This window comes from Triticum urartu, chromosome 2A (genome assembly GCF_056163025.1).
Source record: "Triticum urartu cultivar PI428250 chromosome 2A, HENAU_Tu73, whole genome shotgun sequence".
Taxonomy (NCBI): domain Eukaryota; kingdom Viridiplantae; phylum Streptophyta; class Magnoliopsida; order Poales; family Poaceae; genus Triticum; species Triticum urartu.
Genome location: NC_141874.1, coordinates 759,200,071 through 759,227,190, shown reverse-complemented (window position 1 = coordinate 759,227,190; position 27,120 = coordinate 759,200,071). Strand labels below are relative to the sequence as shown.

At 43.8% G+C, this 27,120-nt stretch overlaps 1 protein-coding gene across 1 annotated transcript; it reads right to left on the bottom strand.

The window, feature by feature from the left end:
* Positions 1 to 771: 771 nt before the first annotated feature.
* Positions 772 to 4,372, bottom strand: LOC125527841 (protein NRT1/ PTR FAMILY 5.10). Its single transcript, XM_087545510.1, has 3 exons — positions 4,064 to 4,372; positions 3,771 to 3,988; positions 772 to 2,181 (listed from the first exon to the last, which is right to left on the bottom strand). Exons 1-3 carry the CDS (start codon positions 4,194 to 4,196, stop codon positions 901 to 903), a joined length of 1,632 nt encoding a protein of 543 aa, XP_087401636.1. The 5' UTR covers positions 4,197 to 4,372; the 3' UTR covers positions 772 to 900.
* Between the last annotated feature and the right edge of the window lie 22,748 nt (positions 4,373 to 27,120).

Here is a 27,120-nt window from a genome sequence, read left to right as displayed (position 1 = left end):
ATAAAAGAGAATATGCTGGTTTTGCTCTAATTAATAAAAGTTATGGGCATGTGAGTGCAAAAATAGTTGAAGAGAATAAACCCTGATAATGAAGGATCATTCATGCCTGGTTATGCACTGATGGTACTAACGAGACATAATTTATGCACTGTAATTAGTAATCCATCCGGTTACGTCGACATAGGAGAAATTAGTCGAAGTAATCATGCCTTGAAGGTCGCCGCGCAGCAACCAAATGAGGACACAACCACAACTCCCAGACGGAGGTGGACCCAGAGGAAAAAAAAGGTGTCAGTTGGGTGGTCGCCGCTACGCCGACCAAACTCACCACTATCAAGATCTCGCGGGTCATACATGACCCGTGAGAATACCGCAGCTCCTCGCTCTGTCGCCCACTGCCATGGAGACCTTTTTTATGAACACATCAATTATCTTTTTCGCTGCTTGTTGCAAAAAATATCTTCCCATTGCAATGCACGGGCATATGTGCTAGTAAAACCTCAACAAAATATCAACTGCGAAATGAGTTGCTGAAAAACAAAGAAACCAACCCAGATTTTTTTAAAAGCATAGCTCAATTGGGCATAAAAAATTTCACATAAAAATGATAGCCATAGTTACACATATGGCTTTAATCAGCTTATAGTACATCTTATGTCACAGTGTTTCTTAGTATAGTAGAGGAAAAAATGGTAGGTTTCTGCCGTATGCCATCAAGGTTATTATAAAGTCAAGTGCCACTCAACACAAAAAATTAAAATAAATATAAAATTGGTTTCATAAACTAATCAAAGATATATATTCTTCAAGTATCACATAAGTGACCATAGTCCAATGGAGTGAAAATTTATTTGCGGATGATACAACATATCATATGATCGATGCGTACAAGTGGTAGTGCTAGGTTGTCACTCTCAGCTGACTCTTTTCCTTGTAGACATAGTTTCTGGTGATGTAGATATAGAGCGCAAGCTCGGCGGCACTTAGGCCAGCGAGCAACCAGTAGAAGTAGTCAAGGTGGGCGCGATTGAGGTTGTTAGAGAACCAGCTTTCACCCCCACCGCTGCGGGTGATGTGGTCAATGAGTGATATGAGAGCGCCGCTGATGAAGCCGCCGATTCCCATCACGCTATAGAAGAGCGCTATGCCAAGGCTGCGAAGCTCACTGGGCATTTGGTCATAGAAGAACTCCTGCATCCCGACTAACACAAACACGTCGGACACCCCAATCATCACATACTGCGGAACCAACCATGCCCAGCTCATCGGTATCGTCGCCATGGCGTTGTCAACTAGGTTGTTCTTCCGTGCCATCTCCAACCTTTGGGTCTCCACCAATGCCGCAACACACATGGCGACCATTGAGACAACCATGCCCGTACCTACTCGCTGCAACAGCGTCAACCCCGATGGGGTGCCCGTCGTGTAACGTAGTGCCGGAACTAGAACACGGTCATAGATGGGCACAAACAGTAAGCCGGCTGCCGGCCAGAACACTTGCAATGTGGCCGGAGGTAGCTCTAGGCCACCAATATGACGATTTAGGGTGCGTCCCTGCTTGTTAAAAAGTGTCATGATCTGCGCAATCACCACACCATAAGCTAGGCATGCTGCCCAGATCGGCAGTAGTTGTAGCACGCAACGCGCCTCCTCCATGCTGGTTGCGACATCTTCATCTTCATGATGATGTCTTTTAGTGCAGACACGGAAGCTTGAGTTCCTAGCAAGCGCAAAGACACTACGACCAAGACGAGCAAAAGGGTTATCAGAGCCAGTGACAGGCACATGGAGGCGGTAGGTGGGAATGCCAAGGAGGAAGACAACAAAAGCGCAAATCATGACGGTGAAGAGCGTGCCAAAGCCAATTCCCCAACCAACATTCTCCTGGATGTAGCTGACAACGATGACAGCGAAACTGATCCCAATGGCTATGAAGAAGTGCCACCAGTTGAAGAGGGAGCTCCGGGCGGTGAACTCCCTGGCGTGGTTGGGATCGAATTGATCTGCGGCGAAGGCAAGGCCACAAGGTTTGCCGACACCCTGCGCGAGCGCGATGAGATAGAGGGAGACATAGAAGAAGGACACCTCCAGCGAAAAAGGGGAAGACGAGGAGTCTTTGCCAAGGGATGCAGACGGTCGCTGAGACAGGAGTGTTGATGCTAGAGTGATCATGCCATAGCCCTGCATGTAGAGGAGTAGTTTAGACTTGGGAGTATTTGTGGAATAAATGGTCGAGAAGCACTTCAAGCTAAGGCGTACTTAAAGCTATCACTAATAATCTCAAACTATGTTGATTATGGTACAGCTACATTCAAATTTAAAAAAATATATTGCTATACAGTTTGGAGCAAAATGCCCAATTACAAACATGGGGAAATAATTCGTACAAACTTGGGAGGGATGAGGTCTGATAGCGACATTGATGACCTCGCCCAATTGATATAAATTTTCTTAAAGTTAATTGGGGCCGACTAGCTAGCATAGTGTGTACTGACAACGAAGAAGGCAGAGAACACCATGAATTGGCATGTGCTGGGGCGGCAGAGGAAATCGGAGGCCCTGGTGTGCTAATGTACGTCCAGGGCTTAATTTTATTTTTACGGGAGACTTCTAGTACTTGTATAGTTGTCTAAGACATATTTTTCGTGTGTTTGTATTCGTCTTCTGTCTCTTTGTATTTATCCAATTTAATATAGTATATGAGCGGAATACATCATCTTCTGTCTCTTCTAGTACTTTCTTTTTTGTGCGAGAAACTTCCAACCTATTCATGTTCAATGCCGACAGTACAAAGTAGAGGTAATAAATACAACTAGGTCCGTAGACCACCTAGTGACCACTACGAGCACCGGAGCCAGCTGAAGGCGCACCGCCAACAGCACCCCTCCCTGACCAGAGCTGGGCAGACCTCACTATAGTAGACAGTCGGGAAATCGTTGTGCTAAGCCCTCATAGGACTAGTGCACAAGAGGAGCAACCATCGCCTATGAAGAAATCCATGGTTGGGAAGGATCAAACTTGTAACACCAAAACAAAGACGAACGAAGACCTAGTACAAACTGATCTACCGAAGACCGGTACCGATCGAATCTTGCGAGATCCGACAAGATACACCTTCACATGCCCTCCGACGACGCTAGATGCATCATGGGAACTGAGATAGAATGTGGGAGAAATTATTTCAACTGAGGGACATCACCACCGCCAGACAGACCCAACCAAGGCAATGAACCTAACAAGAACAAGAATGTGTTCCCTCCCGCCCACGAGGCACAAGGTCCTCCGCACCTCCATGGTCCAAAGGCCATCGAAGATGGGGCGGACCGGCGACGCGGACGGGAGGAAGAGAAAAGATTGGGATCTTTTCTTGGGAAGGAGTAAAGAGGGTTGAGCATGATTAATTAGGTCGACTGGGTTTTTTAAATAGACGAGTTTGACATGTCAAGTAGTGGCCTACTCAACTGTACGGTGCTGGTGCATTAATTTCAAATTAAGACAAGCCTAACTAACCAAACAGCTGGATGAACAGGTAATTCTAGGTTTGACGTTTTGTTTATTCTATCAAGGTGGATTATCTTATTTTTAACTAGAGTCATCGTTTTCATTGAACTAAGACGAGTGTAGTGACTGTTAATCTTAAAATTTCGTACCACCGGTTTTGGTCATGTGCCTGAATATGTGTATATTGTACGTCCATGCGTCGTTTCCCAAGCAGCCATTAAGTAAGACAAGCTAACCCAAATTTGTAGCAAGGTAATTTCCTTCATTACCAGGACATAGAGGGTGCAGGCGAGGATGATGGAGCGGTAGCGGCCCAACCAGGAGTCGGCGACGAAGGCACCCAGCAGCGGCATGAGCCTGGCCGTCCCCGTCCAGACGTTCACTGCCGTGGCCGCCGCCGCGTTGGATTGGCCGAGCGGCCCTGTCAGGTACGTGATCAGGTTCGCCGACACGCCGTAGTAGACGATGATGACGGCGACCTCCACCACTGCATGTATCGCTGGCAAGTTAGTTAACTAGGTCTAGTGAACAGATAGCTAGCTCTAGGACATGCAGTGCATACCGACGAGGAAGAAGGCGGATCGCCACCCGCCGGAGGTGGTGCGGTAGACGGCGCGGCCGCGGAAGTCGCAGACGCCGGCGAGCGGCTCTTCCGTATCCTCAAGAAAGGGAGCATCGACGTCCATCATTGCCATCTCCTAACTTGCTTTTGCTTGCTCGTAGCTCGTTTGCTGTATACAGTATATATTATCACGGGGTGGCTGGTTCTTGTCTCGGAACAGTTCATCGCCGGTTGGACCAGTTCGCTCTGACTGTGATGCTGCACTCTACTAGCTAGCTATTGCTTTTTTGGGGGCTGAGCTTACAACACTGTAGCTGGTAGGAGGCGCCTTAAAAGACCCTAAAATAGGCCTTGAAACAGGCAAGTACGTACTACGGCGTTTCAGCAAAACGTTGTACATATAAGAATGAAAGAAATAGTACGCTATAGCGTTCCCTTCAGAACAACGTCTCACTAAATGAAATCAGTGTACAATCGTTCGTTATAGCGTGATAGTGTCGCTATAGCGCGGTTTAGCTTCACTATAGAGGATTTTAAGCGTTGCACTATTTTGTCATGACATGTTTTTTTCCTTGGTGCATAATGGTGAAGGCTAATGCGCAATATAGGTATGTACTAATGGATTCGAAAACATAAGCAGACACTGGGCCTGTGTACTATGTGCACCAATACATGAAAAGACATAAATCAAATACTTCAGCTATTCAGCGTGAGGGTGAAAAATCTTCTTTGTGCCGTTATTTTACATGATGTAAACTATTCAACATAAGCATGAGCAAATGTATACCAGGCATAATTTTTTGTTTACACGATGTAAAATTGCAAACGTACAAATACAACATAAAATATACATATCGATGCAATTTTTGTGGTAACTTTCTTATTTGTGCTTCTTATGATTATTTTTGTGTTGTATGAACGTATTGACTACTTGTATACCAAGAATAAAGTCTGAATGTGATGGCGTAGAAGAGAGAGAGAGAGAGAGAGAGAGAGAGAGAGAGGGTCATATCGCATATCCAACTATCCTCCCAACTATCGATCCACCTATCGTCTTCCACCTCCTATCCCCATCCACCTATCCTCCCAACCGCTGATCCTATCACTCATGGCCGGCATCTCTCCGCCGTCCAGTCCTGCCCCGCCTAAATCTTCCACTAGTCCTTTGTCGCCCTAACAATCCCTCTAAGCCTCCTCCCCTTTCCCGACACCAGCCACCTCCCCCCCCCCTCCCCGCCCAGCACCCGTTAGTTCTCTACCTAGACTCCATCGGTGACGTCGTGCTCAGCTATGTTGTCCCAGTCTTTCGCTCGACCCTCGCACGATCTCTCTGAAGATGACGTGGCCAGCCATGGTTTCCCTGTCTCTGATTTGCTGCAACTGTGTTGCTTGAAGAACGACAAACACGTAATTGTTACTTTTAATTATAGCTGCAAATGTGTGACACATTCAAATTTACCGCAAACAATACATCACCATGTACTTACGTGGGGTTGACAGTAATCAACTTGTTGTAGGCCATTTTTCTTGCATTCCTGTGGCAAGCAGTTGGTGTACACGATACATTGTATTACCTCCGTCCCAAATTACTTGTTTTAGATTTGTCTATATACAAATGTATGACATACATTTGTATATAGACAATGTCATACATTCGTATATAGACAAATCTAAGACAAATAATTTGGGGTGGAGGGAGTAGTATTTAACAATGGTCGGATAAATGCTTATTACTATCAGTTCAAAGAAAAACCATACTACTAGCTAACGTGTCACAGTCAGAGTTATACACCATGGATGGCGTTATTAGTTACAATCCATCCTGACCTTGTGGTCAAGCTTAACTATAGCATGGTGGTGACTGTTTATCCAGAAATTTTACCTATTTTATATTTCAAAATTATTGCGCGCTAGAATTCATACTCCCTAAGACCGTGGCACGTTTATCCATTAAAGACTTGATGTGTATGTGCACAAATAAGGGGGATGCACAAGTGTGTTATCGCGGCAACTCGGAAGTGTGTGCTATCCTCAGGCTGGTGTAATGGTAGTATCATAGCTAGTATCATGCATGCCAACTAGACAATTTTGATGAGATGTCATAGCATTAAATGAAGAAAGAGAGGATGAAGTATCATATCATGATACCGTATCATAATAAATGTTATGCTACTTTGTGCCATGCATGGCAATAAATAAAGTACTACATGATACTAATATATGATACTATGCATTAGGAAGGTAATATCATACGCTAATATCATATGCATAATACTAGCATATGATACTCACATTACAACCAGCCTCATAGAGAAAGCTGGTGCAGCTAGATAACTGCTCCAAGCCTCCAACTCAGTGTAACAGTCCGTAATTAAGGAAAACAGGCCAATGGTCCTTACCGATCACTTATGCCCATCATATATACTATAAATAATTGTCCCACCTCCCTTTCTCCTCTCTTTATGTCTCTTTGGGGCCACACCAAATTTCAAGCAGGTGCAAACACGGTGGTTGGAATCAGGCCGGGCACCCGGTAATGATGATGAGCAGGACTATGACATTGAGTAGGGGAAGTTGTAGATCCGGTGGGAAAGGGCACGGGTCATGTTTGTTGTGGTGGCGGTGGTGAGTTCATCGTGGATAGCCTGAACTCCGCGGAGGCTCGGAAGGATGTCTAGCTGACTAAGAAAGTGGCGACGTGGCACGCCCTTGCAGGAAGGCGACATGGAATCAGCATTATTGGGTCGTTGTTGTGGTGTGCATCATACTCCATCCTTTCCGGTTTATTAGGACTGCGTGTATCCTTAAATTAGAAACTTGATCAATATCGTACGACTTATATATATCTTATGCTTTTATGCCACTAAAACTCTGTATTATTTGAAGTTTCTAACGATATGCTTTTTCTCTATTTTTAATGGAGCAGTTGGTAGCCTCATACGGTTTATTTTCGTCCCACTTTTCATGGTTTTTTGGTACTTCTCCCATCTTTGCTGGTTTTTTTCGTAGAATTTTTTACGTCCCCTCCCCCACTTCATCGGTTTATTTTCGCGTCACCCTCTCACACAACGAAAGAAATCTGAACATATCAGAACTTTCCACACTGACGCAAGTTATTTAATAATGTAGAATCAATCACGAACAATCTCTAAAGATCAAATTTAAATTAATTAACCTTACCTTAAATCATTCAATCACATTAATCAGAAAAATCGATCAATCACATTAACCTTACCTTAACTCACGGATGGTAATCAATCTCCAAACAAAGGAAACAATACATCGAGGGAGCAATAAATAAACTCCCTTTCTTATTACATGTATATGATCTTTCCCTTCCCTCTCCGTTGTCGAGCGTTCTTGATTCTCGAGGCCGATGCTTGGGCTGCGTCACTGGGTCGCGACGGTGCCGGAGGATGAGGACGTCGAGGCCGGGTGCCGCGGCACCGCGCTGGCCGTGGCCGGTGAAGGGGGAGTAGAAGGGCGGCTTCCCTAGCCCTGGGAGTTGGTACGGTGGAAGCGGCACTTGAAGGACCCGGCGTGGGTGGCCGGCGCGCAGACACACTTGGATGCGGGCCTGTGGCCCGCGCCGGACGGCACCGACGCCGACCCGGGTCACCTCCTCCGCGTATTCTTGAAGCTATGGCTGGCCGATTTACATGAAATTAATTCCCTCAGTTGTGGTGGCAAATATAATACACATAATCCATATTGTTATGCACTAGTGTGTGTGTGTGTGTGTGTGTGTGTGTGTGCGTGTGTGTGTGTGTGTGAAATAGATGGATGATAGCCCCGTACCCAATAAGATGGATGTGTGTGTGTGTTAGAGAGAGAGGGAGAGAGAGTGAGGAAGAGGGAGGGAGAGTGTGTGTGTGCGTCACTTGATATGTATGAGAATATTAATATTGAACTCTTAAAGTTAATGTGGCTCCGTTACAACGCACGGGCATTCTTCTAGTATGATATACAATTTGTATTGCATTGATGATTTTTTTTAAAAGGACGTTGATGAAATTATCATTCTAGGGATATGCACATGTCAAATAAGCTAGAAAGGAGGTAGTATGGCCAAAGCAAGGTAGCCTGGCGTCAACAATTATCTCGTTAATGGATTTGATGTGTTCTCAGCGAACTCAGAGCGTTTGGAAACTGGGAGGGGAGAAATGAATGGTGGTGTGCTTATTCTCCACTAGTCAATGTCTACGTGCAATGCATGTTAATTTGGAAGTATCGGATATTAAGTATGATATTATTTGCGTGTTATTATGTAATTAGTAATATATTTGGCAATGCATGTTAATTTGGAAGTATCGGATATTAAGTATGATATTATTTGCGTGTTATTATGTAATTAGTAATATATTTGGCATGAAATTAACTGCATGCTTCCCCGCAAAAAAATTAACTGCACGCTAAACGTGTTGAGTGCTCGACATTGAAGCAGTCTAGATCGTTGGATTGACATAATTTGATGACCAAGATTAATTAAATCTGCATCTTTGGTCTTTTTATATTGGTATACACACACGAATGCATAAGGTGTTCTAAGCCATGGGTCGTGTCATGGGTTAGGCCAGATAAAAAAAAGACTTCTTGGGCATTTAACCACAAAATCATTAGTCATGTTCCCTTTTGACACATAGAGGAAACCATATTTGTCGCCCTGTGCGACATTTTGACACGCAAATGCACAAGGTGAGCGCACTTCTGTTTTGTCGTTATGTTTCTCGTATACTTCATTTTCTCCATGGCTTGTTCAGTTTCTTTCTTCCTTTTGGTTTCCCCGTTTCTCTATTTTTTTCCTGTTTCTTTTCCAATTTCCATTTTTACCATTTTATAATTCATAATTTTATTTTTCTAAAAATCATGATTTTTTAAAAAAACATTATTTATTTATTTATTGAATATTTCGAATTTTTAAGAGAATTTTGAAATGTGCACATTCATAAAAATTCGCATTTTCTTTGAAATTAGTGAAGAACATTACAAATATATATTTTTATATCTGTCAAAAAACTCCATCAACAAGTTTTGTTTTTTGGGAAAACCGCAAGAACAAAAAAACACAGGGAAGAAAATCAGGAGAACTCAGTGGTCCAGGGAGCCTCAAAGTGAGCTTGCCCAAGCACTATGCGAGTGCCGGCTATCTTTCACGATAAGTGAGTGATAGCAGGATGCGGCACATAGTACTAGCCTTGTTCAGTGCATGAATATACATGGGTCCGGCCATTTGATCTCCTCTTTCTCTTCCTTGTTTTCGTTTTTGAATTGTGAGAAGTTTACGAAATGTAATGCTAAGAAGAGGATACCTTCCCAATTAATCCCTCTCTCTACATGACAATGGCACATCAACCTGCTTGTTGTGTGCACACCAAAAAAAGGTCGGCGTCGAGGTTATGGGTGGAGTGCACAATTGGATGCCTCCTCAATCTTCCGATCTCACTTAAGTGAACAGATCTAAATCAAATGCTTGATTTTTATAAAATAAAATCTATGTATCCAAGTTTTTCGATATGCCTAAATAGCATGTTTATCCTTTGCCTGAGGCAGTGGAAAAATGTTTCTAGCGTTGGCAACGTTAAATAAAATGCAGGAAACTATTTTATTCAACATTTTTTGTACATGCACAACGAATCCCATCAAATAAACATTTTATAAAAGGTGATTGCATCATGTGCAACACCAAATAATAATTTCTAGCTCCGTGCGGTGGGTGGGGGGGGGGGGGGGGGGGCATAGAAGATAACCTTATAAAACAATACCAAAATATTATTTCCAGCATCAACCAAAAACATTATGTGTTCAACACATATGGACGTCGTGCAAATGTAGGTCGGAAGAGCAATCACTACACCATCCTTTTCATTTTATATACATCACAACCAATGAATGTATGCGACATGGAAAATCAAAGACAACATGTAATTTTCCAAATTACTAGTTATTGCGCCTGGCCTCGCAACGTGTTGGCCGGGCTTGAGGTCGATGAATCCAACTAGGAGACTTATGTCCTCGCAAGGTCGAAAGTGTACCAAGCTCGCCCTTGTTCCATCACTGGGGTTGCTTCTAGTGGTGCAACAAATGGTCTATTTCAAGCTGTGCCGGTGATGTGCAAATGGTAATGAGGAGAATGAATAAACCATATCCATTGAAATAGACCATATCCTGTGGCATAACAAATTGTCAATGCACCAGGTACGTCATCGACATATGCCAACCTGATAGGCTCACTGATGCTTGACGAGTAACACACATGTGCCTCCTGGAGTAGTGGGATGTCTAGCACCAAAGTGTCAGAGACAGAGTTTAGACGATGATGGATAATAAAGAGAGCAGTTGGTGGTTAGAAGAAAATAGCCAACACATCCTGGTGGCGCTATTGGACAAGGGCTAACCCCAATCCCGGTCCTTCATTTCGTAAACAAGATTTTAAATGCTGAAACCCAAAACACCAAAAATATTTAGGTATGTTTGGTTAATTTGCAAGAATTTTCACTGATGTGACAAATCAAAAAATTGTGTTGACAACTCCGGTCATCTATATTGTGGGAGTGTTTGCCAAAACTATTAAAGAGCCATTCTAAACACGTGACAAAATAGTTAGAGATGTGCCACACTTATGAAAAACAATTGCAGCATGTGACTATGGTCAAGAGTAGCCTCATATTGAGGATCAGCAACAGGAAAAACCCACTAATGATAGATGGTAGAAGGATACACACATGACGACAGCTAGCGAGCAAACTGAGTAAAATTGCTTTATTAGTCCATCAAATGCAGTTGGTGGTCCAGCGGCTGGGATATACATTTCCTAGCGACTAACCAACGGAGTGACCAATTCTTAGTAGATCATGCATGAAAAATCACCTTGAATGATAAGCACGCTTCATGTCGCACAAAACGAACACACTGCAAAGCACTAAAGAGGGCCTTGAGTCATTTAACCTGGATATTGTTGGGCCATGTTCTCTTTTAAGGCCAGAAAAGACCCGAAATTCTTAAGCAAGATGAAATAAAATAATACTTTATTATTATTTCTTTTAGGGCATATTTCCACCAATATAGTCTTTGTCCTTTTATTTATAACAAAGAACCATATTTCCGAGAGTGAATTCCATTTTTTACCCCTCATTTTAACATTTTGACACTAATTACCCCATTTAACAAATTTTCATCCAGATTACCCCATTTAGCAAAGGTCTTGCCAGTTTTTACCCCAGTAGTTTTTTTGAGAGCGATCTGCCAATTAACTCCGTGCCATCAGATTCCTCTTGGCATTTTTTTCAATGACCAAACCGGCCACTTGGTTGAGCAGCACCCGTTTTCTTTTTCTCCTAGCTGTCAGGTGTACGTGTGCACCACATCGCCGGAAAGGGGAACACTTATCTTGAGCGGTCAAGCATGTTCAATTTTTTTAAGTTCCAGCAATCACTGGCCATTTGTATTAGACGGTAGAGATATTTACAAGCACCAACAGGTGGCAAGAGAACTGAAGAGAAATGAAAGGAAAGAGAGAGACTCCAGAAAGGGGATGATAAGCCGGGATCCCCAAATGGGTGTTTTAAGCACTTCACACCAGCAATTCTCCATTGCCCCAAGGTTGCCCTAATGATTTGGATCAAGCTGTTAACCGGAGCAATTTTCCTGTTGAAAACTCTCCTGTTTCTCTCCAGCCACACCTCCTAGACCACAATCATCATCACCGCTTTCATGCCCTTACAGTATCTATCATCCGCTCTCTTCATGTACTGCGCCGACCGCCGAGACCAGGCGGCCAGGTTGTAGGATCAAGAGTGCTGCAGCCCGTCCATGTACTGATACGTTTTCATTTTGCAGTGACACCGGGCATTCCCAAAAAAGATGGACAGACGTCTCGAGGTTCCGACATCACAGCTGGCAAAAATATTCATTTGGACAGTATGTTCAATTTTGCATTGTGAGTTGTGTTTCGTAAGTTTAATGTGATGATATTTTAGTTTTCTTCCTTGATGCAAAACATCAGAGGACACATTTATTTTACGCTTTGGGAGATCATCAAACTAAAACATCACATTCTATTTTACAGGTCTGCTGTGCTATTGTCGAACATGTGTTTTTTAGTTGGGCTCCAATGATGTGTGTCCATTGAAAATTAGTACTACCAGTTATTAACATAATAGTATGGGATTTTTTTGTTATAACAGAAATGTATGTTCGGGCACTGAGTCTCTCTTGAGTAAAACACGATCTAGAAGGCTCTTAAAAATTAAAAGGGGTAAAACAGACAATATTGTCACTAAATGGGGTAATCTGGATGAAAATTTGTTAAATGGGGTAACTAATGTCAAAAATGCTAAATTAGGGGGTAAAAACTGGAATTCACTCTATTTCCGACAATATAGTCTTTGTCCTCTAAATACACATTCCTCCTCATCATCACCAACATGCTCCTTCTCAGGTATTGGGTTGTGAATGTAAGTATCCTCCTCCTATTATGTGTTGTTGTTAGGTGGGCCATGCACATCACTATGACACTCGGTGATATGCTCATATGGTTAGGAGGTGTCAGAATATGAAATTAACATATGCACAACACCTTTGTCTCAGAATGTTTCTCAAACATAAGCACCAATTCCTGGTCAGATTTTACTTTGGGGTAGGCTCGGCCTTGAGGGAAGGGGTGGGGGTGGGCAGGAGGGGCGACCCCCCGGGCCCCTGAAACCAAGGTCCCCCCTCAGTATGTGTATGTATGTATTGTCAGCCTGTCCTATAGCAAACCCGTAGTGAACAATGCGGCCTGATTGAGCCCGCCGCCATGCCACGCTGATGCACGTGTGTGCACTCGATCTGCAGATTCTCTCAAAAGAACGACTAAAACAGTACCACCATTGAACACATTCTATTCCTTAATTATATTCCATGATTCATGTAGGTCTCGCTCATCCACCCATCGAGCTGCCACCATCCTCCAGAGATTTGATCGATTGGCGTGCTGGCCGGGTTTGCCTTGCCAAGACTAGATCAAACTTCATATCCTTATTCTCTTTCCTCGGTCCTGCCGATGAGTTTCCATCAGAGGTACACCCAGCCCATCCCGAAAGAAACCACTACTTAAATTGGGGGCTGGACATTTATTTCTAAATTCCTAGCTAGCTAGAAAATTTGTTTGTTAGAAATTTAGGGTTAGACATTTATTTATGATTTGTCATGTGTGAACTCAGAGTTATCGTGGGTAAGATTTTATTGGGTTGATCTGCTTTTGTGACTTTGTCGCTTTGCAGGGTGATACATCTTCAATGTATCTATATTTTATTGTTTCATGCTATTATATTATCAATCTTGGATGCTTTATATGCTTTTATATCATTTTTAGGACATAACATATCAACTCAGTGCCCAGTGCCAGTTCCTATTTTCTGCATGTTTTTTGTTTTTTTGGAAATCAATACCAAACGAAGTCCAAAGACGATAAAACTTTATGGTGATTTTTTTGGACCATAAGAACCCTAGAACCTTCAGGAGGAGACCGGGGGAGATAGAGAGATCCGCAAGCTCACTCGGGGCGCCCCCAGGGGGCTCCACTTGCGCTTGTAGGCCCCACATAGCTCCGTTTGACCCAATTCCATGCCTGCAAATTCCCATAAATCTTGAAATCAATAGAGAGCCACCCGAAACAATTTTTCCACCGCTGCAAACTTCTTTTCTTCTGCGGTCCCATCTGGAGGCCTTTTTCGGTACTCTACCGGAGGGGAAATCGATCATGGAGGATTTCTATATCAACTTTGTTGCTTGTCTGATAATGTCTTAGTAGTCCACCACAGACTTACGGGTCCATAGTGATTAGCTAAATGGCTTCTTCTCTCTATTTGATCTTCAATACAATCTTCTCCTTGATCTCCAAGGAGTTCTATCCGATGTAATCTTCCTTTGCGATGTGTTTGTTAGGATGCGATGAATTGTGGGTTTATGATTGGAATATTATTCAAAGTAATTGAGTCTTTTCTAAAATTTATTATGCATGATTATTATAGTTTTGTATTTCTCTCCCATCTATCCGTTTGGTTTGGCCAACTAGACTGATTTATCTTCAGTGGGAGAGGTGCTTTGTAATGGGTTCAATCTTGTGGTGTCCTCGCCCAATGACAATAGGGGTAGCTAGGCATGTATTTGTACTGTTGCCATTATGGGTAAAACGATGGGGTTTAATCATATTGCTTGAGTTTATTTCGTCTACCTTATGTCATCTTGCTTAAAGCGTTACTCTATTTGTCATGAACATAATACCATAGATGCATGCTGGATAGCGGTCGATTGGTGGAGTAATAGTAGTAAATGCAGAATCGTTTCGGTATACTTGTCATGGACGTAATGCCTATATACATGATCATTACCATGAATATCATCATAACTATGCATTTTTCTATCAATTGCCCAACAGTAATGTGTCTACCCACCGTATGCTATGTTTCGAGAGAGAAGCCTCTAGTGAAAACTATGGGCCCCAGGTCTACTTTTATCTTATTACTAAAATCAAAAGTACCTTGCTGCAATTTATTTACTTTTCAATTTATATATCTATCACTACCAGATTTAATCCTTGCAAGTAACGAGTTCAAGGAGATTGAAAACCCTCTTGCCCGTGTTGGGTGCAAGTATTTGCTCTTGTGTGTGCGGGTGCTGCTTACCAGAATTTGCTTGGTTCTCCTATTGGTTCGATAACCTTGGTTCTCACAAAGGGAAGTACTTATCCGCTACTATATTGCTTCACCCTTCCTCTCAGGGAAAATCCCAACGACGCAGCTCACAAGTAGCACATGGTAACTTGCTAACTATTCATGCTATATATGAAGTATGCATCAAGTTGTGAGAATGGAAAATGAGAAAATGAGTAGATTAGTTGACAAAATCACAAGGGTGACGCATGGATAATCATTCACATCTACAAGGAGGATAACAATGTGAGTGATCATGAGCACATATTTAATTCATTACAGGATGTGTTGTTCCTAATGTGGTACCAATTTTTAGGGTATAATATGTGGTATATTGGTATGAATATTTTTGTTGGATGCACTCTACATGTTAATTGGTAAAAATTAATACATGCATATATTGGTTAATATTTGATGTTTATAAGCATGGGCCTCAGATTCTAGTTTCGTCCGGGCCCCGGAAACCTCGGGACCAACCCTGCTTTGGGGCAGGTTTTTAGAGCATCATCATAGTATTACACATGTGCAACTTCCAAATAACCCATCGGGTACTGCTCAATGACTGATACAACCAAATCTTTATAATTTGTCAAGTCACAATCAATGACCTTCTCAAAACAAAAACATTTGATATCCTTTCTAGCTTTTCTCGATTGGCAAAAAGTATTACTTTTGAGGAAATAACTTCAATTTGCACCCATCCTATGAATTAAAGAAAAAACTTTACCTCAAACCTATGTGTGAGTATTGCTAGAAAGTTGTGGTCATCAACTAAATTAAGGTATGAAGAAGTAATCTTGTAAACAACTAGTTCCTCCAATGCACAACCACACAAACTAGTACACACCTATGCATGATCGTTGCTACTACATGTACGGTGCTGCTACTAACATTGCATTGAAACCTCACCAGGAATGGCACTTGCTGTATAAACACACCCATGTACCCGAGGTCGAATGAGTTGTGCCCTTGCCTGACCCTGCAGCTGCTGCCGAGGCCGACCCAGTCGTACCCTAGCCTGAGCATCCATTCATGCAGGTGATTGAGCAACCAACAGCCACTGCAACGCCTTGGGCCGAGCCTGCTATTGTGGATCCAACGCCAATCGTAGCTACACTAGATACCACCATAGCCGTAGTAGTGCCATCGCCAGCTACAATTGTGCCCTGGCCCCGCTCCTCCATAGTCGCGCTGTTGCCATCACTCGCCAATGCCAAATCCTCAGTCACACCTTGGCCAAACCCCACCGCAATCATGTCCTAGCCATCCTCTGTAGTGCCTTCACCATATGCAATGATACGTCTCCAACGTATCTATAGTTTTTTATTGTTCCATGCTATTATATTATCTATTTTGAATGTTTTATATGCATTAATATGCTATTTTATATTATTTTTTGGACTAACTTATTAACCTAGTGCCCAGTGTCAGTTGCTATTTTCTTCCTTGTTTTTGGCTTTTACAGAAAAACAATATCAAATGGAGTCCAAACATAATGAAACTTTACGATGATTTTTCTTGGACCAAAAGAAACCCACGAGACTTGGGGAGGAGACCCGAAGACCCACGAGGGGGCCACAAGACCTGGGGGGCGCCACAGGGGGGCGCCGCCAGGGGGCTTTTGGGCCCCCCGTGGCTCCTCTAACCCCAATCCCATCACTATAAATCCGCAAATATCCCCCCTATACCAGAGGGCACACCAAAAATACTTTTTCGCCGCCTCAAGCTTCTGTTCTCGTGAAATCCCATCTTGGGGCCTATTCCAGCACTCTGCAGGAGGGGGATTCGATCACGGAGGGCCTCTACACCAACCTTGCAGCCCTTTCGATGATGCGTGAGTAGTTTACCATGGACCTAAGGGTCCATAGCTAGTAGCTAGATGGCTTCTTCTCTCTCTTTGATCTTCAATACAATGGTCTCCTCGATGTTCTTGGAGATCTATTCGATGTAATCTTCTTTTGCAGTGGGTTTGTTGAGATCCGATGAATTGTGGATTTATGATCAGGTTATCAATGAATATTATTTGAGTCTTTTCTGAAATCTTTTATGCATGATTGAGATAGCTTAGTATTTCTCTCTGATCTATCGATTTTGTCTGGCCTACTAGATTGATTTTCTTGCAATGGGAGAGGTGCTTTGTGATGGGTTCAATCTTGCGGTGTCCTCACTCAGTGACAGAAGGGGTAGCGAGGCACGTATTGTATTGTTGCCACTAAGGATAAAAAGATGAGGTTTATATCATATTGTTTGAGTTTATCCCTGTACATCATGTCATCTTGCTTAAGGCATTACTTTGTTCTTATGAACTTAATACTCTAGATGCAGGTAGGAGTCGGCCGATATGTAGAGTAATAGTAGTAGATGCAGGCAGGAGTTGGTCTACTTGTCACGGACGTGATGCCTATATTCATGATCATTGCCTTAAAAATTGTAACATCTACCTTTTAATGGGGGGCATCAAGGACCTCGAGCCGCTCGTGATTGGAGGCAGTAGAGAGGCTCGACGCGACATCTACCCCATAGAGCATGCGGACGCCGCCAGCCCATTCAAACCACACAGCCCAACGCCACCTACTTTCACTTTGTGCCTGGACCGCGTACACCACGCCTAGGACACCGTCAAATCTGGATGGCGAGCTAATGAGTGAGGCCTCGGTGGTTACTTTGTTGCTGCTACCGATAGGTGTCTTCCTTTGGGAAAGGTTGGGGGAGACGAAGTCGTGGTATTGCGTCGCCGCCGCCCTTGCTAGCCGCCGCTATCGAGACTGCCTTCTTATTTTCGTAGCTGCACTATTCCTCCTACCTTCTGTAATGGGATCATTGCTTCTGTGTAGCTGGATCTTCTAGTGGTTGTGCGTGTGGCCAATCTAGGTCGCGAACATTGGGTGCGAGGCGGAGGTAGCTGGATTGATGGCGGCCATGTACCTTTATCTTAATCCCTCTCTGGTTGCTTCTCTGGAAAGAATGAATAATTGTATAGAAGAGAGATTGGCGGTGGAGAGTGGGCCCATGTGAAGATATTTCGGTCACCTCTATCAATATCGATACGAAGTTAGTGTTGGAAATATGCCCTAGAGGCAATAATAAAATGGTTATTATTGTATTTCCTTGTTCATGATAATTGTCTATTGTTCATGCTATAATTGTATTAACCGGAAACCGTAATACATGTGTGAATACATAGACCACAACATGTCCCTAGTAAGCCTCTAGTTGACTAGCTCGTTGATCAATAGATGGTCATGGTTTCCTGAACATGGACATTGGATGTCATTGATAACGGGATCACATCATTAGGAGAATGATGTGATGGACAAGACCCAATCCTAAGCCTAGCACAAGATTGTATAGTTCGTCTGCTAAAGCTTTTCTAATGTCAAGTATCATTTCCTTAGACCATGAGATTGTGCAACTCCGGATACCGTAGGAATGCTTTGGGTGTACCAAATGCCACAATGTAACTGGGTGGCTATAAAGGTGCACTAAGGGTATCTCCGAAAGTGTCTGTTGGGTTGGCACGAATCGATACTGGGATTTGTCACTCCGTGTAAACGGAGAGGTATCTCTGGGCCCACTCGGTAGGACATCATTATAATGTGCACAATTTGACCAAGGAGTAGATCATGGGATGATGTGTTACGGAACAAGTAAAGAGACTTGCTGGTAACGAGATTGAACAAGGTATCGGGATACCAACGATCGAATCTCGGGCAAGCTATACCGGTAGACAAAGGGAATTGTATACGGGATTGACTGAATCCTTGACATCGTGGTTCATCCGATGAGATCATCATGGAACATGTGGGAGCCAACATGGGTATCCAGATCCCGCTGTTGGTTATTGACCAGAGAGATGTCTCGGTCATGTCTGCATTATTCCCGAGCCCGTAGGGTCTACACACTTAAGGTTCGATGACGCTAGGGTTATAGGGAAAGTATGTACGCGGTTACCGAATGTTGTTCGGGGTCCCGGATGAGATCCCGGACGTCACGAGGAGTTCCGGAATGGTCCGGGGGTGAAGATTGATATATTGGACGAAGGGTTTTGGAGTCCGGAAGTGTTCCGGAGGTACCGGGTGATGACCAGCATGACCGAAAGGTGTTTCGGGAGCCCCAACAAGTGTTGGGGGGGCTTCATGGGCCAAGGGAAGGGGGCAAACCAGCCCACTAAGGGGCTGTGTGCCCCCCTCACCTATTCCCACGTGACCAGGGGGTTTGGGGCGCCCCATCTAGGGTTCCCACCTCCTGGCTTGGGGGCCAAGTCACCCAAGGGGGAGATCCCATCTGCCCTGGCCGCCGCCCCCCCTAGGGAAACCCTAGGGCGCCTCCCCTTGACCTTGCCCCTATATATAGTGGAGGTTTTGGGGCTGCACAACACACGAGTCTCTCTCTCCCAAGGCGCAGCCCTACCTCTCTCCCTCCTCGTCTCTCGTAGTGCTTGGCGAAGCCCTGCTGGAGTACCGCGCTCCTCCACCACCACCACGCCGTCGTGCTGCTGCCGGACAGAGTCTTCCCCAACCTCTCCATCTCTCCTTGCTGGATCAAGGCATGGGAGACGTCACCGGGCTGCACGTGTGTTGAACGCGGAGGCGCCGTTGTTCGGCGCTTAGATCGGAATCGACCACGATCTAAATCGCTACGAGTACGACTACCTCATCCGCGTTCTAGTAACGCTTCCGCTTAGCGATCTACAAGGGTATGTAGATGTAGTCCCCTTCCCCTCGTTGCTAGATTACTCCATAGATTGATCTTGGTGATGCGTAGAAATTTTTAAATTTTTGCTATGATCCCCAACAGTGGCATCATGAGCTAGGTCTATGCGTAGATTCTATGCACGAGTAGAACACAAAGTAGTTGTGGGCAATGATTTGTTCAATTTTCTTGTCGTTACTAGTCTTATCTTGATTCAGCGGCATTGTGGGATGAAGCGGCCCGGACCGACCTTACATGTACACTTACGTGAGACAGGTTCCACCGACTGACATGCACTTGATGCATAAGGTGGCTAGCGGGTGTCTGTCTCTCCCACTTTAGTCGGATCAGATTCGAATAAAAGGGTCCTTATGAAGGGTAAATAGCAATTGGCATATCACCGTTGTGGTTTTGCGTAGGTAAGAAACGTTCTTGCTAGAAACCCATAGCAGCCACGTAAAACATGCAACAACAATTAGAGGACGTCTAACTTGTTTTTGCAGGGTATGCTATGTGATGTGATATGGCCAAAAGGATGTGATGAATGATATATGTGATGTATGAGATTGATCATGTTCTTGTAACAGGAATCACGACTTGCATGTCGATGAGTATGACAACCGGCAGGAGCCATAGGAGTTGTCTTAATTTTTTTATGACCTGCGTGTCAATGAACACGCCATGTAATTACTTTACTTTATTGCTAACCGTTAGCCATAGTAGTAGAAGTAATAGTTGGCGAGGCAACTTCATGAAGACACGATGATGGAGATCATGGTGTCATGCCGGTGACGATGGTGTTCATGCCGCGCCTCGAAGATGGAGATCAAAGGCGCAAGATGATATTGGCCATATCATGTCACTTTATGATTTGCATGTGATGTTTGTCATGTTTACATCTTATTTGCTTAGAACAATGGTAGCATAAATAAGATGATCCCTTGCAATAATTTCAAGAAAGTGTTCCCCCTAACTGTGCACCGTTGCTAAGGTCCGTTGTTCCGAAGCACCACGTGATGATCGGGTGTGATAGGTTCTAACGTTCGCATACAACGGGTGTAAGCCAGATTTACACACGCAATACACTTAGGTTAACTTGACGAGCCTAGCATGTACAGACATGGCCTCGGAACACGGAAGACCGAAAGGTCGAACATGAGTCGTATAGTGGATACGATCAACATGAAGATGTTCACCGATGATGACTAGTCCGTCTCACGTGATGATCGGACACGACCTAGTTGACTTGGATCATGTATCACTTAGATGACTAGAGGGATGTCTATCTAAGTGGGGGTTCATTGAATAATTTGATTAGATGTACTTAATTATCATGAACATAGTCAAAAGGTCTTTGCAAATTATGTCGTAGCTCACGCTTTGGTTCTACTGTTTTAGATATGTTCCTAGAGAAAATTTAGTTGAGAGTTGATAGTAGCAATTATGCGGACTGGGTCCGTGAACTAAGGATTGTCCTCATTGCTGCACAGAAGGGTTATGTCCTTAATGCACCGCTCAGTGTGTTGAACCTCGAGCATCGTCTGTAGATGTTGGGAAATATCCGACATACATGTTTTGATGACTACGTGATAGTTCAGTACGTAATACTAACGGTTTAGAATTGTGGCACCAAAGACGTTTTTGAAACGTCACAGAACATATGAGATGTTCCAAAGACTGAAATTGGAATTTCAAACTAGTGCCCACATCAAGAGGTATGAGACCTCTGACAAGTTTCTTAAGCCTGCAAACTTAGGGAGAAAAACTCAATCGTTGAGCATGTGCTCGGATTGTCTGAGTACTGCAATCGCTTGAATCGAGTGGGAGTTAATCTTCCAGATGAGATAGTGATGGTTCTCCATAGTCACTGCCACCAAGCTATTGGAGCTTCGTGATGAACTATAACATATCAGGGATAGACATGATGATCCTTGAGCAACTTGCGATGTTTGACACCGCGAAAGTAGAAATCAGGTAGGAGCATCAATTGTTGATGGTTAAACCACTAGTTTCAAGAAGGGCAAGGGAAAGAAGGGATATTTCATGTGACGGCAAATCAGTTGCTGCTCTAGTGAAGAAACCCAAGGTTGAACCAAACCTGAGACTAAGTGCTTCTATAATGAGGGGAACGGTCACTGAAGCAGAACTACCCTAGATACTTGGTAGATGAGAAGGCTGGCAAGGTAGACAGAAGTATTTTGGATATACGTCATATTATTGTGTACTTTACTAGTACTCCTAGTAGCACCAGGGTAATAAATATCGGTTCAGTTGCTAAGCGTTAGTAACTTGAAATAAAAGGCTGCGGAGACTAGCTAAAGGTGAGATGACGATATGTGTTGGAAGTGTTTCCAAGGTTGATGTGATCAAACATCGCATGCTCCCTCTACCATCGGGATTGGTGTTAAACCGAAATAATTGTTATTTGGTGTTTGCGTTGAGCATAGACATGATTGGATTATGTTTATCGTCACACAGTTATTCATTTAAGGAGAATAATGGTTACTATGTTTATTTGAATATAATACCTTCAATGGTCTTGCACCTAAAATGAATGGTTTATTGAATCTCGATCGTAGTGATACACATGTTCATGCCAAAAGATATAAGATAGTAATGATAGTACCACGTACTTGTGGCACTGACATTTGAGTCATGTTGGTATAAAACGCATGAGGAAGCTCCATGTTGATGGATCTTTGGACTCACTCGTTTTTGAAAAGATTGAGACATACGAACCATGTCTATTGGTAGATATGCATGAAGAAACTCCATGCAGATGGATCGTTTGGACTCACTTGATTTTGAATCACTTGAGACATGCAAATCATACCACATGGGCAAGATGACTGAAAGGCCTCGTTTTCAGTAAGATGGAACAAGAAAGCAACTTGTTGGAAGTAATACATTTTGATGTGTGCAGTCCAATGAGTGCTGAGGCACGCAGTGGATATCGTTATGTTCTTACTTCACAAATGATTTGAGTAGATGCTGAGTATATTTACTTGATGAAACACAAGTCTGAATTATTGAAAGGTTTAAGTAATTTCAGAGTGAAGTTGAAGATTGTCGTGACAAGATGATAAAATGTCTATGATATGATCATAGAGATGAATATCTGAGTTACGATTTTGGCACACAATTAAGACATTGTGGAAATTGTCTCACAACTAATACCGCCTGGACCAGCATAGTGTGATGGTGTGTCCGAACATCACAACTGCACCCTATTGGATATGGTGCATACCATGATGTCTCTTATCGAATTACCACTATCGTTATGGGTTAGGCATTAGAGACAACCGCACTCACTTTAAATAGGGCACCACACAATTCCGTTGAGACGACACCGTATGAACTATGGTTTAGAGAAACCTAAGCTATCGTTTCTTAAAAGTTTGGGGCTGCGATGCTTATGTGAAAAAGTTTCAGCTGATAAGCTCGAACCCAAAGCGGATAAATGCATCTTCATAGAATACCCAAAAATAGTTGGGTATACCTCCTATTTCAGATCCGGAAGCAAAAGTGATTGTTTCTAGAAATGGGTCCTTTCTCGGGGAAAAGTTTCTCTCGAAAGAATTGAGTGGGAGGATGGTGGAGACTTGATGAGGTTATTGAACCGTCACTTCAACTAGTGTGTAGCAGGGCACAGGAAGTTGTTCATGTGGCACCTACACCAATTGAAGTGGAAGCTTATGATAGTGATCATGAAACTTCGGATCAAGTCACTACCAAACCTCATAGGTCGACAAGGATGCATACTACTTCAGAGTGGTACATAATCCTGTCTTGGAAGTCATGTTGCTAGACAACAATGAACCTACGAGCTATGGAGAAGTGATGGTGGGCCCAGATTCCGAAGAATGGCTCAAGGCCATAAAATCCGAGAGAGGATCCATGTATAAAAGGAAGTATAGACTTTGAAAGAACCACTTGATGGTCGTAAGGCTGTTGGGTGCAGATGGATTTTAAAAGGAAGACAGACAATTATGGTAAGTGTCACCATTAAGAAAGCTCGACTTGTCGTTAAGATGTTTCCCGACAAGTTCAAGGAGTTGACTACGATGAGACTTTCTCACTCGTAGTGATGCTAAGAGTCTGTTGAAATTATGTTAGCAGTTACTGCATTATTTATGAAATCTTGCAGATAGGATGTAAAAAACATTGTTTCCTCGACATTTTCCTTGAGGAAAGGTTGTATGTGATACAACCAGAAGGTTTTGTCAATCCTGAAAGATGCTGACAAGTATGCAAAGCTCCAGCAATCCTTCTAAGGACTGGAGTAAGCATCTCGGAGTTAGAATGTACGCTTTGATGAGATGATCAAAGATTTTGGGTTTATGAGAAACTTGTATTTCCAAAGAAGTGAGTGGGAGCACTATAGAATTTTTGATGAGTATATGTTGTTAACATATTGTTGATCAGAAATGATGTAGAATTTCTGGAAAGCATGCAGGGGTTATTTGCAAAGTGTTTTTCAATGGAAAATCTGGATTAAGCTACTTGAACATTGAGCATCAGGATCTATAAGGATAGATCAAAAACGCTTAATAGTACTTTCGAATGAATACATACCGTGACAAGATTTTGAAGGAGTTCAAAATAGATCAGCAAAGAAGGAGTTCTTAGCTGTGTTACAAGGTGTGAATATTGAGTAAGACTCAAGACCTGACCACGGCAGAAGAGAGAGAAAGGAAGAAGGTCGCCCCCTATGCTTTAGACGTAGGCTCTACAGTATGCTATGTTCTGTACCGCACCTGAACTGTGCCTTGCCATGAGTCAGTCAAGGGGTACAAGAGTGATCCAGGAATGGATCACACGACAGCGGTCGAACTTATCCTTAGTAACTAGTGGACTAAGGAATTTTCTCGATTATGGAGGTGGTAAAAGAGTTCGTCATAAAGGGTTACGTCGATGCAAACTTTGACACTAATCCGGATGACTCTGAGTAGTAAAACGGATTCGTATAGTAGAACAGTTATTTGGAATAGCTCCAAGTAGCGCGTGGTAGCTGCATCTACAAGATGACATAGAGATTTGTAAAGCACACATGGATCTGAAAGGTTCAGACTCATTGACTAATAAACCTCTCTCACAAGCAAGATATGAACAAACCCCACGGGTGTTGGATTCATTGCAATCGCATAGTGATGTGAACTAGATTATTGACTCTAGTGCAAGTGGGAGACTGTTGGAAATATGCCCTAGATGCAATAATAAAATGGTTATTATTGTATTTCCTTGTTCATGATAATTGTCTATTGTTCATGCTATAATTATATTAACCGGAAACCGTAATACATGTGTGAATACATAGACCACAACATGTCCCTAGTAAGCCTCTAGTTGACTAGCTCGTTGATCAATAGATGGTAATGGTTTCCTGAACATGGACATTGGATGTCATTGATAACGGGATCACATCATTAGGAGAATGATGTGATGGACAAGACCCAATCCTAAGCCTAGCACAAGATCGTATAGTTCGTCTGCTAAAGCTTTTCTAATGTCAAGTATCATTTCCTTAGACCATGAGATTGTGCAACTCCCGGATGCCGTAGAAATGCTTTGGGTGTACCAAACGCCACAACGTAACTGGGTGGCTATAAAGGTGCACTACAGGTATCTCCGAAAGTGTCTGTTGGGTTGGCGCGAATCGAGACTGTGATTTGTCACTCCGTGTAAACGGAGAGGTATCTCTGGGCCCACTCAGTGGGACATCATCATAATGTGCACAATGTGACCAAGGAGTTGATCATGGGATGATGTGTTACGGAACGAGTAAATAGACTTGCCGGCAATGAGATTGAACAAGGTATCAGGATACCGACGATCGAATCTCGGGCAAGCTATACCGGTAGACAAAGGGAATTGTATACGGGATTGACTGAATCTTTGACATCGTGGTTCATCCGATGAGATCATCATGGAACATGTGGGAGCCAACATGGGTATCCAGATCCCGCTGTTGGTTATTGACCAGAGAGATGTCTCGGTCATGTCTGCATTATTCCCGAGTCCGTAGGGTCTACACACTTAAGGTTCGATGACGCTAGGGTTATAGGGAAAGTATGTACGCGGTTACCGAATGTTGTTCGGAGTCCCGGATGAGATCCCGGATGTCACGAGGAGTTCCGGAATGGTCCGTGGGTGAAGATTGATATATTGGACGAAGGGTTTTGGAGCCCGGAAGTGTTCCGGAGGTACCGGGTGATGACCAGCATGACTGAAAGGTGTTTCGGGAGCCCCGGCAAGTGTTGGGGGGCTTCATGGGCCAAGGGAAGGGGGCAAACCAGCCCACTAAGGGGCTGTGCGCCCCCCTCACCTATTCCCACGTGACCAGGGGGTTTGGGGCGCCCCATCTAGGGTTCCCACCTCCTGGCTTGGGGGCCAAGTCACCCAAGGGGGAGATCCCATCTGCCCTGGCCGCCCCCCCCCCCCTAGGGAAACCCTAGGGCGCCTCCTCTTGCCCTTGCCCCTATATTAGTGGAGGTTTTGGGGCTGCACAACACACAAGTCTCTCTCTCCCAAGGCGCAGCCCTACCTCTCTCCCTCCTCGTCTCTCGTAGTGCTTGGCGAAGCCCTGCTGGAGTACCGCGCTCCTCCACCACCACCACGCCGTCGTGCTGCTGCCGAACGGAGTCTTCCCCAACCTCTCCATCTCTCCTTGCTGATGAAGGCATGGGAGACGTCACCGGGCTGCACGTGTGTTGAACGCGGAGGCGCCGTTGTTTGGCGCTTAGATCGGAATCGACCACGATCTGAATCGCTACGAGTACGACTACCTCATCCGTGTTCTAGTAACGCTTCTGCTTAGCGATCTACAAGGGTATGTAGATGCACTCCCCTTCCCCTCGTTACTAGATTACTCCATAGATTGATCTTGGTGATGCGTAGAAATTTTTAAATTTCTGCTACGATCCCCAACAGTTAGGGCATCTCAAACGCTTACCGACACCGCAAATGTCCGTTTTCATATTCGGACGTGGTTCACGAACATGATGACGGAGAGAGCCATCCAACACCATTCACAAATTAAGCTGTATTTGTCCGGTTGGGGGAGAGAGAGAAGAGGGGGACCATGCATCTAGATGCTTTTGGTGGGATATTATGGTGTGGTTTCTAGTTGCGAGGAGAGAGAGGAGAGGGAGACCATGCATGTGAAGAGAAAGAAATTTGGTGGGATATTATGATGCGGTGTCTAGTAGGGAGGAGAAAGGGGAGAGGGGGCCATGCATGTGAAGAGAGAGAAAAGAGAGGATTACCACACGAAGGCTTTGTGTTGGTCAAGTGCATGTCCGGACTCCAGCAAAGCCCCCCACTTTTGTTGCTAGGATACCGGAATCCATACGTCTAAACTGCTGAGCGGACATATACAGATCCCCGTTGGATGGAAAAAGTGGCCCGGACACTATGATCCTGATATATAGTGGAGGTTTGGGGGTCTGCTTTGGACATGCCCTTAAAAAGTTCAAAAATAAGAAATAAAACCAGCGCTAAATTAAGCGTACGTGTTAGGGAAAAGTTGGTGGGATATGATATGTCTCCGCCGTATCTATAATTTTTTATTGTTTCATGCCAATATTATACAAGCTTTACATACTTTTGGCAACTTTTTATATGATTTATTGGACTAACCTATTGATCCAGTGCCAAGTGTCAGTTCCTGTTTTC